This window comes from Phalaenopsis equestris, unplaced genomic scaffold (assembly GCF_001263595.1).
Source record: "Phalaenopsis equestris unplaced genomic scaffold, ASM126359v1 Scaffold001021, whole genome shotgun sequence".
NCBI classification, from domain to species: Eukaryota; Viridiplantae; Streptophyta; class Magnoliopsida; order Asparagales; family Orchidaceae; genus Phalaenopsis; species Phalaenopsis equestris.
In genome coordinates this window covers 136,255-150,467 of record NW_018165460.1, presented here as the reverse complement: position 1 = coordinate 150,467, position 14,213 = coordinate 136,255, and the positions used below count along the sequence as shown (strand labels likewise).

General features: G+C 38.7%; 1 protein-coding gene across 1 annotated transcript in view; it reads left to right on the top strand.

The window, feature by feature from the left end:
- LOC110032759 (glutamic acid-rich protein-like) overlaps positions 1-14,213 on the top strand; it is a 40,658-nt gene that overhangs the window by 23,798 nt on the left and 2,647 nt on the right. Inside the window, exons 3-9 of the mRNA XM_020736507.1 lie at positions 1,796-1,922; positions 5,769-5,882; positions 6,066-6,119; positions 6,635-6,675; positions 7,027-7,137; positions 8,932-8,983; positions 9,173-9,226. Coding sequence (XP_020592166.1) covers positions 1,796-1,922; positions 5,769-5,882; positions 6,066-6,119; positions 6,635-6,675; positions 7,027-7,137; positions 8,932-8,983; positions 9,173-9,192 — 519 coding nt within the window. The 3' untranslated portion in view covers positions 9,193-9,226. The remainder of the gene's footprint in view (positions 1-1,795; positions 1,923-5,768; positions 5,883-6,065; positions 6,120-6,634; positions 6,676-7,026; positions 7,138-8,931; positions 8,984-9,172; positions 9,227-14,213) is intronic.

The window sequence follows — 14,213 nt, the reverse complement described above, 5'->3', positions numbered from 1 at the left end:
ATATATATATATATATATATATATATATATATATATACACAAAAATAATCCATTTAGAATTTTCTTCAAATATATAAATTAACATCACTTAACTAGATGAATTTTACAAATCGCTCTTTACAAATCATGGTGTATGCTTTTTGCTTTAGTTATGGATGGTCTTACTGGACATCTACAGGAGGATGTACCTTGGTGTATGCTTTTTGCTGATGATATTCTTCTCGTGGATAAAACGAGAGAAAAAGCCCAAGAAAAACTTGAATTATGGAGGTCTACATTGGAGTCTAAAGGCCTTCGTTTAAGTAGAACTAAAACTGAATACATGGAATGTAATTTTAGTAGTAATAGCTCTAGTGACAGAAGTGTGACTTTGGGTGATCAAATTATTAAAAGGTGTGAACGATTTAGATATCTTGGGTCCGTTGTCCAAAGCGATGGTGATATAGATGGGGATGTTAATAGTAGAATTCAAGTTGGTTGGTTGAAGTGGAGGAATGCTTCGGGCCTTTTGTGTGATAGAAAAGTACCGCTAAGACTGAAAGGAAAATTTTATAAGACGGTGGTGAGACCTGCAATGCTCTATGGCGCTGAATGTTGGCCTTTAAAAGAGAAGCATAATAATAAGTTAAGTGTTGCCGAGATGAGAATGATTAGGTGGATGAGTGGCTTTACACTTAGAGCAAAATGCAGAATGAATATATTCGTGATAGGGTTGGTGTAGCTCCTGTGACAGACAAAATTAGAGAAAGTCGTCTTAGATGGTTTGGTATTAAACGTCGACCATTAGATGATCCGATTAGGAGAGTAGATGTTTTAAATTCGACTAGTGTTAAGAAAGGCAGAGGTAGACCTAGGAAGACTTGGGCTTATTGTATTAAAAATGATCTTAATTTACTAGAACTTAATGAAAATATGACACTATATAGGACGCAATGGAAAAAAAAGATTCATGTGGCCGATTCCCCACGTAGTGGGATTAAGGCTTTGTTGTTGTTGTTGCTCTTTACAAATCATGGATGAATTTTTCATAAAATAAAGCCTCGAACAATTATTTTAGCTCATATTAAAAGAGTATGGGGGCTAATTTCACATTTTTATAGACCGTGATTAAACGAACTTCATATAAATAGTGAAGGAACTATTTTGGCATTTTACTTGTTATATTAATGTGAATGACATAGGATGGTAGAATCGTGGATCAAAAGTAGGGTAAAAGTCATGAAAATAAACTCGTGTAAGTTAGAATTATCTCTATAAAAAGAGTGAAAGAGGTCCAGCTCAAGTGACATACTTCTTGGGATAGTTTGTATTAGCTAATGATGACAGGATTGTCCGCATCTGTTAGGGGGTTTTAAAATTGGGCATAACACTTGTGCCCTTTTTAATGAAATATCTAAAATCTTTTTTGTCATTAGCAAAGACAAAGGATAATTTTTATTAGCTAATTATGAGATGACACGACCATCTATAGAGTGTAATCTTTATACTTTATATATTTTATGTTTATTTTTATTTTTCTTATCTTTCTGACAGTTTTCTGCCTTGTAGTCCTTGTAATTAAAACCAATTTTGCTTTGTTAAAATGTTGTGGATTTACAGTTTGTTTTATAAGGTACACTCTCTGTGCGTTGACTTGTGTTCTATATAGAGAATAGAAACCATGCTTTCAGCACTGGTTTCTTGCGTTTCAGGGGATTGTCACTTGCTGCAGCCTCTTATCTTTGAATGGCCAATTTTTATTCTAGTTTAAATCATATAACTTTGAATGCCATTTAATCATGTGTTGTTTTTGCAGGAAAATGTAAACTTACCTGATGTGTCAATTTTTGAAAATTTATCAAATGAAGAGAAGATGCTTATAAGTGGCAAAGTAAGGTTAGAAAGATTTTGGAAGAGCTCTCCTTATTATTTGGAGGATTCAAGTAAGTTCAGATCTTGAAGTCTTTTCATCTTAGATATTTATTATCACGTCATTAGACTAAGCCCATGACACGGGGCTTTCCTGGTGTCTGAACCTGATGCTGTCCCAGTGGCTGAATCGGATTAGCTAGGGGCCTCAGGGGACTGGCTGGCCCTAGGAACTGAGCTTGGGTTGCCGCCCAAGGGGAGGGTCTTCCCCCTCCTATTTTCCTCCTACTACTATATATATATATATATATGTTGTTTTAATTCATTTGAGTCAGTATTGGTGAGATTTCTATTTGAGCAGCCTTTGGCGTCCCCATGTTCTTTTCTAGGGTTGTATTTGAGGACGAGTGGTGCTCCGACTGTATCTCGCTCCGAGGAGGTGATTATCCTTCGCATACCTCCTCCACCCTAATTCTTTTTCTATTTTCTATCAGCTTCCCCTTCCCCTTTCCGCTTTAACCCAATCGGCCTACTAACACGAAACTGTTGCTCCCAACAACCTCCTTCCCCTTCCAGCTATAACCCAACCACTAGGTTGTTGCTCGTCCATCCTTACACCCTTCCATACCCTTTGCTTCCCGCAATCGCAGCATCACCACTCGATCTACGCTCTAGAGTGGCGTCGTATCGTTTTTTCTGTTCGTCAAGTGTCGAGTTTGTAATCCGTTTAATTTAAGCAATAAAGTATTATTCCGTTATGTATTTTGGGTTAACTCCGATATCATTTGATATCAGAAACAGGTTAATCCTAGTCCTATACTATGATTTTCTAGCATCCACTATTACCCAAGCCACTTTCACCGAAGATTTTCTTTCCTATTCCGAAACCATAGTTAAATTTTGACCTAACCCTAATTCTTCTTGCTGATTTTCAAAATCAGCAACCCTAGATTATTCTTTTTACCATTTCTTTCATCTCCCAATTCTAAACCCTAGCCATGTCACCAAGGAGATACACGTTAGGGCCTACTCGGGAACACATACAACGAGAGATATGCCAACTTCAGCCGAGGCTTACCGACATTGAGGATGAAGCCTAGGGAGAGACTTCCCTCAATATTGACAGGAAAAGTTAAAGGGGAGAAAGAAATGATAATTTCAACCCATTCCATAAGGATTTCAGTGACGAGGAAGACATGCCACAATACTTTGGTATCTAGTATCGAAGGAAGCTGAGAGAGGAGGCCATATATGGAGGAGACAGGGACTTCAGAATGACGGTGGATCTACTAGAGTTCGATAGAGTTATGGATCTAGATAACTTTATCGAATGACCACAATCAGTTGAGAAGATCTTTGAGTGCAAGGAGGTGTCTATAGATTCGGTGGATCTACTAGAGTTCGATAGAGTTATGGATCCAGATAACTTTATCGAATGACCACAATTAGTTGAGAAGATCTTTGAGTGCAAGGAGGTGTCTGTAGATAAAAAGGGTGAATCCTATCGCTTTAAAACTGAGAAAGAGTGCCTTATTGTGGTGGGAATATTTGCAAAGGCAAAGCAATAAAAAAGAAAATGAAAAGATTATCATGTGGGAGAGGATGAGGAAGGTGATGCGGGGAAAATGCTTGCATTTGTACTACTGTCAGGATATGTTTTTGAGACTACCAATTGCAGCAGAGAGATCTATTAGTGGAGGAGTTCACGGTGCAGTTTAACCAGTTGCAGATGAAATGTGATTTGGTCGAGTCAGAGAAACACACCATAGCCCGTTATCTTGGGGTTTGAAGCCCGCTATTAGGGTCGTTGTCTAGCTACAGCCTTATTGGTCATTTGGAGATGTCCAAACCTTAGCTCTAAAGATAATGAGGCAACAAAAACAGAGTAGGCAACTACCTCCAATCAAGCAGCCACTCGCCGTTGGAAACACCAACAGGAGCACAACTCAGGGAGTTGAAAAAGCTGGTTCAGTTAAGGACAAAGCCACTCCAAGTGAGAAGAAGGCTAAGTAGAGTAGCATGATTGCTAGAGTCCCCGCTAGAAAATACTTTAGATGCCATGGATTTCGTCAAATTGCCTCCAGCTGCTCGACGAGTCGAGTTGTATCTTTCACTGAGCAGGGCACAATGGAGGAAGTTAGCGACGTGGAGGCAGCTGAGGAAGAGGGTAAGGTTTATCATCTTTCACCGGATGAAAGAGAGACGCTCATGGTTTGTCGAGTCCTATAGACAAAGGATACTAGAGATTCGCAGTGGCTTCACCACAATATATTTTACATCTGTTACACTGTGAAGGGAAGGTGTATAATTTCATCATCAATAGAGGGACCAGTAGAAACATGAAGTTTACACAGATGGTGTAGAAGTTGAACCTCATGACTCTGAGGTACACCCAGTCATATTCTTCGACATAGTTGAAGATGGAGAATATGGTTAGTATTGACCAGAGGTGCATAGTGAAATCTTTTATTGGGAGCATGCTGCAAGATCAGGTGTTGTGTGACGTGGTAATCATGGATGCCTGCCACATGTTGCTGGGGAGACCATGGAAATTTGGCAGCAGGACTCAGCACGCCAAATTTAGAAACACCTACTCCTTCACCAAGGTAGGGAAACGCATTGTCTTTCTTCCTTCGGTGGGGCTCTAGATACAGGTGCACTTGCCAACAAAGAAACATCAATGGGATCAGTTTTGGTGATGACAGGGGATGAGAGGACTGAGACACCAGCTCCAGACATGAGATTGTCACGAGAGAGAGCATTTTACGATCAATAACTTACAACTGTGACTGCCACCGTTCAGGGAGGTTCAGGTTACCCTCACCTCATATCAGATTGAATCGACTGTGGATTACTTTGGGAGGATTCAACAGTCTATGCAGGACACATACCCAGTTCAGCTCAGTAGCAGACCCACAAAAGATTAGATTGATATGGAGGTGTGCTCGCAATTAGAAAAAAATTCTTAGGTGTTTTCGAAGGCATCATAGTTGCCTGTGAGATCCAGGTGCTCCTCGAACCACCGTCAAAGGTCCACAGCTCTGGGAGGTTTTCGCCACTTTGTCACCGTCAACGTACAGACAAAAGATTTGACTAATGAAGTCGAATCTCCCCCAATCCTAGGAGACTGATGCAGGGCTTTTCTATTGGTTGAACTGGGTGTTGCTCCCACTGGCCGAAACAACTTTGCTGGGGTTTTTCCTTAGAGACTGAGCTAGGGCTGCTGCCCGAGCGGAGGGATCTTCTGCCTCCTACTTACCCAATACTATATATATGCTATTTTAATTCATTAGAGTTAGTTTTGGTGAGATCTATTTTTCTTTCTATGAAATATTGTATTTGCATTAATATATCAAAAAGGTACAAAACGTACAAAAAGGCTGCTAAGCAGCAGCATCACAAAAAACTCTATCCTTTTCAACAAAATAAAGCAAGGGATACCTTTCAAGGGTTGTATTCGAGGACGAGTGGTGCTCTAACTGCATCTTGCTTTGTGGTGGTGTTTTTCCTTCACATACCCCCCCCCGAATCCTTTTAACTTCCTGCCGCCGCCTTCCCCTTCCTCTTCCCGCTATAACCCCAACTGGCCTTCTACCACGAACCCGCTGCCCCCACCAGCCTCCTTCCACTTCCCACTATAACCCAACCACTAGGATGTTGCACGCCCATCCTTACACCCTTTCATACCCTTTTCTTCCTGCAACCGCGGCATCGACACACCGATCTACGCCGTAGAGTGGTGTTGTGTCGTTGTTTTTCCTGTTTTTCGAGTGTCGTGTTTGTAATCCTTTTAGTTTCGCCAATAAAGTATTACTCCATTGTGGGTTTTGGGTTAACTCCAGTATCAACCCAGCTATTTGGGATTCACATATTACAGGCTAATATTTTAAGTATCTTAACATGACAACGTTTTATGTTAGAAAGACAAGATGCTGAGGTCGAGCAATATGCTGAGAAGCTTAAGCGCAAGGGGCAGCAACTGCAACATTTTGGAATTTACATGAAGATTAATTTGTCAGCTGAACTGATCCAAGGTAAATTGTTTTTTTACAGGCTTTAATTGATTAGATCTTGCAACTTCAGCCTTTTGTGATGTACGCTATGATTCTATCTAAAAATTATTGTTCTAATTTTCATTTGGTATTAGTTGACCATTATGGTCAAACTTCTGTAATTTTTGGAGTTTTTGTTTAAACTGATTGTTACATTTGTTATAGGTGAAAAAAGGGGACATGTTGACAGCAAAAGACTTCGTTGGGATACAAGACGAGGTTTGGCTAAAATTTACTTTTTGACTATTATCAAAAGGCTATCAATTGCCATGTGTCTTCTTCAAAGACTAGGATGGATAAAATTTAGCTTATCATGTTATAATGCTGCAATGAATCCGTAGCTAGTGATTTGGAGACCGTTGTTATGAATTTAATCATGTTATAGATATTTTTTTTCTTTTAGCTCTCTTTTTTTTTAATTAGGCTTGTGTTATAAATCTCTATCATTGCTGAGTTGAGTTCTTGGTACTAGGGCAATTTTGTAGTAACTACATGCTAATTCTGCTTGCAACTACTGCTGTTAACTTTCTTTTTTTTTTCTAACTTTGGTGGGTGCTATCAATTTCCCTCGCTGTGATTGTTAGAGGGGTCTCTTTTCATCAACAGCAAATCAGTTAAAAGCTTTGGTGTTTTGCTTACCGCATGAGTGTGTGTGTGTTTATAAGCTGCATTTTAAATTTTAATTCGTTAAGCAGTGCTTACTTTGTATTGTTTCTGTTTTTTTTTGGCACTAGATGAATTCAGCTTGTTTGAAAAGCTTGAAGAGAAAGATAAGGTGAGTGAATCCAAGATTGTCATGCTCTTTGCATATTCTTAGTAATAACCAAATCATCGAAGCTGCTTACGTTCTATTCTATCTCGAACTTTCTTTTGCTTTGTATCTCCCTCTCTCCCTCCTCCCTCTCTCCCTCCTCCCTCTCTCCAAACCCACTTTTACCTAGCTCATTATGTCCTTTCACAACCTCCTCATTTGTTCCATTGCATTCTATGTGTGCACACCCTATGCATCGGAAGACATTGCATTCCATCAAAAAAGTCTTTATATTTGTCACTCCAGTTTCACCTGCCTTGTGGTTTTGATAATCTTCTAGCAAAATGAAAATGCAAGCATCTAACTGATTTCCAGGATGGTGATGTGAAGAACAACGGTGTAAAAGAAAACAATAATGGAGATGAAGAAGCAGAAGCAGATTTAGAGAAGGAAGAGGCAGAAAGCTCTGAGGATGATTATGCTATGGTACTAACTAAATCTTGATAATACCTTTTAGCGTGGTTATCATGCTCTGTTTTTTCAGGTTAATTTATGTGTAGTTGTTCTCTTTTTGAAATAGCATAAAGTACCAAAATAGTCCCCTAATTATTTATATTGGGCCATTCGAGCCCTAGAGTCTCTAAAATCTCCAAATTAGTCTCCAAGGCGCTTTAAATTGGGATTGAAATATACTTCTGTGGGGATTATTTCAGCCCATATTAAAATAGCCTAGGGACCAAAGTAACACTTTTATATTGTTTAGGATTAAAATGCCCTTTTGCAAAGAGTTAGAGGACTATTTTGACACTTGTTGCCAAGATAAATCTGTTTGTTCTGTCCATAGGCTGTTTTTGGATTATAATACATAACTCCGTATCGTTGTGGTCTCTGTTATTTTTATCTTTGTAATTTCAGCCTCTTTCTATCTTGTGATTTAATTTTTTGGACCATTATCTTTTGATTTAATTTCTTGTAATCTCAGCCAAGATAAGTCTGTTAGGCTCTTGGCCATTTAAAAATTTACCATTTATCGCTGGCTTAAAGATCCATGGTTTATTGTGATAATATTAATGCGACTCCATGTGACAAGTTGATGCTCATTGGCTCATCAACTTGAGAGGCGGTGATGATAATTAATTAGCCATCTATCACAACAAAGCCATCACCTGCTTCTATTGCAGACTTTATCTCACATTCAACTCAGCCATATAGTGAAAATCAACCAATGAATCACAGCTCTTGGTGGGAAAGATTCTTATATCATGTGAAGAAGACTGCATCTCAAAACAAACCAGTTGGAGGTCAGGTGGAAGTTCGCAGCAGAAATAAGCAAAAAGCACCCCTATATGCAAAGAATTAGGCATGGTAAACTACAGTTATTGAACTTGAAAGAATAAGCACTGGAATGAATTAGTCTTCTGAAATAGGCGCTTCTTCAGTACCATAACAACTGCCCATAATTTTTCTGATCCGAGTGCTTGCATATGGTAAAATCTGCTGCAGAATCCAGCTTCCACTGAAGGTTTTTTCGATAATGGTCCTCCTGAAAATTCTCCGATATGCGGAAAACTTTCTATCAGTAAAAAATTAAGCTAAATTTACATCTGTTGCACACAATTCTTTTAGATTTACATATCTCACCCCTAAACTTCCATATTTACATACATAGCACTCTGATGTTTGGAATCTAAGCTTGAAAATGTGTTTTTCACTTTTAAAAAGTAGTAATAGTGCTATTTTCTTAATGTGATATTGAGGATTTGAGTGCTATGTGTGTAAATATGAATAGTTTAGGTGTGAGATATGTAAATACATAATAACTGTGTGCTATGCATGTAAATTTACACTTCCAATTCAAGAACAAGCCGAAATGCATGGTGTATTGAAATATAAAAGTGAGCTAAAATCTCTGATAATATAGCGGAAAACCTAGAAAAGATTAATTTGGGAATGTTTTTGACATCAAATCAAACTATAATTTCATTAAGTTTATTTGTACAATCAGCAACTGACTTAGTAATTTGCCTCTTAGTAGATAGCTCACCCATGATCAGGTCAGTAAGCTGAAGATATATTTTCTATTGCATCTCTTCACCTCTTTTTTAATTAGTTATGAGATCCTTACTAGTAAGGTGACTTGCCATTCTTTGTGATCTTAAGGATAAGTTATTTAGCGAACTTGACATTCTGTTTATCAAATTATCTTTCCCCTCATAATTGATTTTTATATATATGTATAACGGCTGGAAAGTCCAAGTTAATTTGATATCTTCTATGCAGAATGAATACTTCGATGATGATGAGGATGACTTTAACATAGATGATGAACCAGGTAAGCATGCCAATGCATTCTCCTCTCTCTCTCTCTCTCTCTTTCTATTATGTTACATCTGATATGGAGAACCGTCACATCACCCAGAACAAATATTGCTAAAGTTGTTTGCGATTTGAAGCGAAAAGTTCTCTTATCCAAATTATTGCTTATATGACTTAATAATTTTCTTAATTCGTGGTGTAACAGAAGAAGATTACTATGAGTGAAGGAGCAGCACTTCAATGTCAGCTGCAAGCAAAGGTACTTGTATCTCTCATCTTTTCACTCTAAAGCGTGACTACTTGTGTTAGCTCAATAATTAAAGAGCGGAAAACTGTCAATGCATTCGATTTTCCAAAGTACATTAAGAGCTTACATTGGTGGAGTATATAGACTTCCAAACATTAGTTCTCATCCAAATTATGTTAATCCCAATAAATAGAGCATAAATCATAGAGCGGAACCATGGTCATCCAGCCATCTTTTGCTCTGTGTGGCACTAGAGGACAATTTTGTGCCAATTCATTAATTTGTTCCATGGTACTAGGAAAGTCAATGAGTTATGTTGTGATTGGGCCTGACTAGTTAAGGGTCCGTTTGGGAGGGATTTTTAGGAGCTGCGCGGGCCTTTGCCGCGATTATTCGCGAAAGTTCTTCGTTTGGTTCGTGACTTTGGCAATTAGATTCGCGGAAGCGGAGCGAAAGCGGGCCGCGACATTAACCCCGCTGTCCCGCTTTCGCAGGAGATTTTTACCTTTTACCCTTTTCTTGCCTCTGCCCTAGGTTCTTCCCCGTTGCTTCCCTCGCGTCCCCTTCTCCTTCTTGTTTCGTCGTCCCTCGATCGACATAGCTCAGGTAAAGACGAGTCATTTTCTCCGTGTATTTTCGGATATGAGAGGAAGGATGTGCGTTTTTTGCAAAGTTGTAGACCTTGCACCCATATTTGCATGTTTGCCGTGTTTCATTAGATTGTTTTGTGGTTGAAGATTTGCAAGCACCTGTTAATGGAAGATTGTCGTTTTTTGCGGCTCCTGATGTGTTCTCCTCCTCATCTCTTTCCATTTTATGGCTTTTTTATTTTTTCCTACTTTTCTGTTGTGGATCTGTAGCTTCACGAAGTTTGCTTTCGCTTGAAATTTTGGAAGACGAAAAAATTCTTCATTTTTCTCTTACATGAAATTAGCCCTTACATTTGGAATCAAATTTTTAAGCTTGCTTATTTGTTGCCCCCTTTGTTCGAAACACATGCGTATAGTTACATTTTGCTCTGGCGCTTTGGAGTTTTATGTTGGGACTCTAGTTTTGATGCTACTCTGATGCCTCTCTGTTTGAAGCATATTCAAGCAAGTTAATTTTGTTTTGAGGGCCTAGTTTTGCTTTTTATGGTTGTCTCCTCATTCGAAACATATGCAAGTTGAAATAATTGAGTTCTTGGAGGCTTTTGGAGTTTGCTTTGGGGGCTCGATTCTGCTCCCCTGCTATTCAAAATATGAATGCATGATTTCCCTTTTATTTCAAGGCTTTTGGAGAGTTTTGTGTTGGCTTGGTGGCTTCCCTGTTGCCTCTACCCGTGAGCTTATTGGTTGTTGGCCGCCTTTACTTTGTTTCATTACCCGTGCTATTATTATTCTTTTTGTTCTAGTTATAAGACGATCTTTTGGTGCAATACATTGAATTGTTGTAAAAGAATTGAAATTCATGAATATGTTGAAACACTTTCCATAAATTATGGATTATGTTTGAAACACTTTTAACATGCCTACTTCACTATAGGGAAACACTTTTAACATGCCTGTTTCACTATCGATATGAAGAATTGGTGTGTCCTTAGAATGTATGACATTTGAATAATGGTTAGGTATTTTTAAAGAGTTAGATCATAATTGAGTGGTAGAAAACATGTGTAATCCATCATGACAGCTATTGGTACCTTGGCATGGTCCTATAAGCAATTGTAAGATTATTATTTTTATGTTATCTTTACACCTAACTTGTTTTGCATTGCTCCGGGTCTTGGCAAGCTGGCTTCGTCGCAGCTATTTTTTTTTTTTTTTTGCTTCGGGTTCTCATCTAGGAGTAGTAATTTGAGGACACTATAGAAAATTTAAGACTTTGTTGAGTAATTTCAAAAAAGATCTTTAATGATAAGATCTTAAGCTAAGGCTTAAAGGTTATACGAGTATCAATATCCTTGAAAAGAATCTCAATTATATGTTGCACTTTAAATTTTAGGTTCTCATATTTGATGCTCAAATTCCAAGATTGCTTGCCTTTTTTTGCTGTGGCTTACCTCTTTATTGGATATGTTGTTGGTTTTCTATTATGTCCGACTACTGTGTGCAGGCTTCGAAGGGCTGTGTGGGAGGGAGTAATGTATTATGCATCTGGGATGAATCAAAACTTTATACATGCTGGGATGGGGTTCATTCATGTTTTGGGTAGGGAGTAATGGGGTTCATTCATGACAACACTTGGTTTTCTGGGATGGGGTTCATTCATGGCAAATTCCTGGGATGGGGTTCATTCATGGCAAATTCCTGGTTTTCTATATATGCTGCTGGTTATTTTTATGTTTCGGGTAGGGAGTAATGTATGAATCAAAGCTTTGTATCTTACTCTTTGGTGCTATAATAAAGCTGTTGGCCTCCTTTGCCGTGGATGTAGGTCAAATTGACCGAACCACGTTAAATTTTGTGTCCTTTTTTTCATTTTTATGCTTCCTTAAATTTTCTGTTTTATTGAATATGATGCAACACCCATGAATGATTCTCATGTCTTAACTTCTAAATTATGCCATTGTTGTGTTTCATTTCTTTGCTTTATCGTAGTTTTAGCATGGCTGGTAAGGCTAAAAAACATGGTTCACCAGCACTCTGGGACACTCTGGGAAAACTCTGGGAAAAAGAAATCAAAATGTTGTTTTGCGACCTTTGTATAAAAGAAATAGAACTGGACAATAGACCAACAACGTTTTTCAATAAAGAAGGTTGGTTGAATATCATTAAAAATTTTAAAGACTCCACGAGACGGGAGTACGACGGGCTACAAATGAAAAATAAATGGGATCAAATGAAAAAAGATTGGAAAATTTGGAAGGATTTAAAACGTGGTTCAACTGGTTTAGGTTGGGATCCGATAAAGCGAACCATAGATGCCTCGGAGGAGTGGTGGGCAGAAAGGTTCGCGGTTAGTAATTGTAACTTTGGATAATTTCCATAATATATTTCTCTTTCAAGATGTAGAACTGATTTGGGTTTTTTCTCCAGGTGGTGCCCGCAGCGAAGAAGTATAAAACTTGTGGGATTGAACCCGATTTGGAGGAGAAGTTAAACCTGATGTTCGGGGGCGTCGTCGCCACAGGAAAATATGCATGCGCTCCCAACGAGGTAGGATTTGGTGAAACACAAGACAATGTTGCTGTCAGCTTATCAGATGATTTTCTTGATTTCCCAAGTCCAGGTCCCACTGAGATTCTATCCACGAACCGCTCGAAGCGATCTAGACTCGAGGGTAAAAAAAAGGGTGGAGCTGCTTCTATCAGAAACCAGATATTGTGCCTTATGGATTCTTCCAACGATGCCCCAAATAAAGTGCATAAAACATCATTTAACGAGGTTGTGGCAATTTTAGAGCAGGATCCAAGTATTGTAGCGGATGATGAGCTTTACTACCTTGCTGTTGAGCTGCTTCAAGATTCGGTGCAGAGAGTTTTTCACAGCAATTGCCAAAGACCGAAGGGCGTCGTATCTACGACATTTTTATGAGCGCAGGAAAATCGGAATGGAGTTCTTTAGTATTTACTATGTGCTTATGAGAAGACCTGGTTTTTTGAATTGTTGTTGATTGAGACCTTTCATTTTAATTTGTTCTTTACATATAACTATCTTTATGGTTAGGGTGGGGTTCCACTACGTCCGATAAATGCAACTTTCACATCATTTGACACACGTGCATCAACATGTGTTCCATCTATCGCACCGATGCAATCTTAAACATGTGGCTTTAGTAATTCATTAATTAATGTCATGCTTTCATGTTAAATTTCATTAATATAAGATTAAATCTGTACCTTAAAGAATGGAATGTAGCGTCGATCGTGGCGAATCTCCGCAGGAGTTTGTGAAAACGTTGGATCTGTTGGCTTTATGACTTCTTTCGCGAGGCTCCACAAAGCACTCAAGCCCAAAGCACCAAAGCACTCAAACCCACTGAGAAGTACCTGCTAATGGTCTCTGATGAGTGTTGGAAGCGTTCCATCGCACCACACATTGACTCGTTCTGTGATAATATATAAAGAGTAATCTCCAATACCTCACAACCAGTCATCCTCATAGACCCATAGAGGCCATGACAGTTCTGCTAAAAGATTGTAAAAACATCCTGTGTCATGCGGAACATGCTGTGAAATCTTGTGGGATGCCCGATAAGCATTTCCACAACCCATTTGTCTCCAAAATGTGATGATGTGTAACAGGGAGAACGGTCGATGTATGTGTTGTAGTACTCTACAAGCAAGTTGATAGCTGTGTTTCTCCTTCTACGACGTACTTGGTTTGGGTCCATAATGATGTATACTGGACACATTTTCACAAAGAAAACTAAATTATTAAGCTAATCATCACTATGAAAAGAAGTCTATTATTTAATCTGTGACAAGTAATAACAAAAGTATTCAGTGTAGATCAGAGAAAGTTGCATTTATCGGACGTAGTGAAACCCCAACCCAAAATGTCATGGCAGTCTGTGATTTTAATATGTGTTTCACATTTATTATGCAAGGTTGGGAGGGTAGTGCACATGACAGCAGAATTTTCAAGAGTGCAACACGGAATCCAGATTATAGCTTTCCCCATCCTCCTCAAGGTATGTTGCACCACGATATATTTATTGTATTTTTTTTAAATGTGAAAATGAAGGTTAAACACGTTACAAGAAAGTATTATTTGGTGGATGCCGGTTATCCGTTGCAGCGAGGGTATCTCAAACCATATTCTGATATCAGATATCATATACCTGATTTTGAACGAGCAAGTAATGTTACACAAACAAGAAATGAGGTATTCAACAAAAGACATTCCTCTTTATCGAGGTTAGCATGTCTCTTCAACACCTGAAACATCCTGGGGATGTGGAGCTTCAATACTATCCTGATTGTCGGGCCCAAGTAAATCATCTGCCAATATATCAGTCGGAAGAACAGAGAGAGTATTGTCTCCGGTAGTGGGAGGCGAGGTGGCATTGCGTCAAC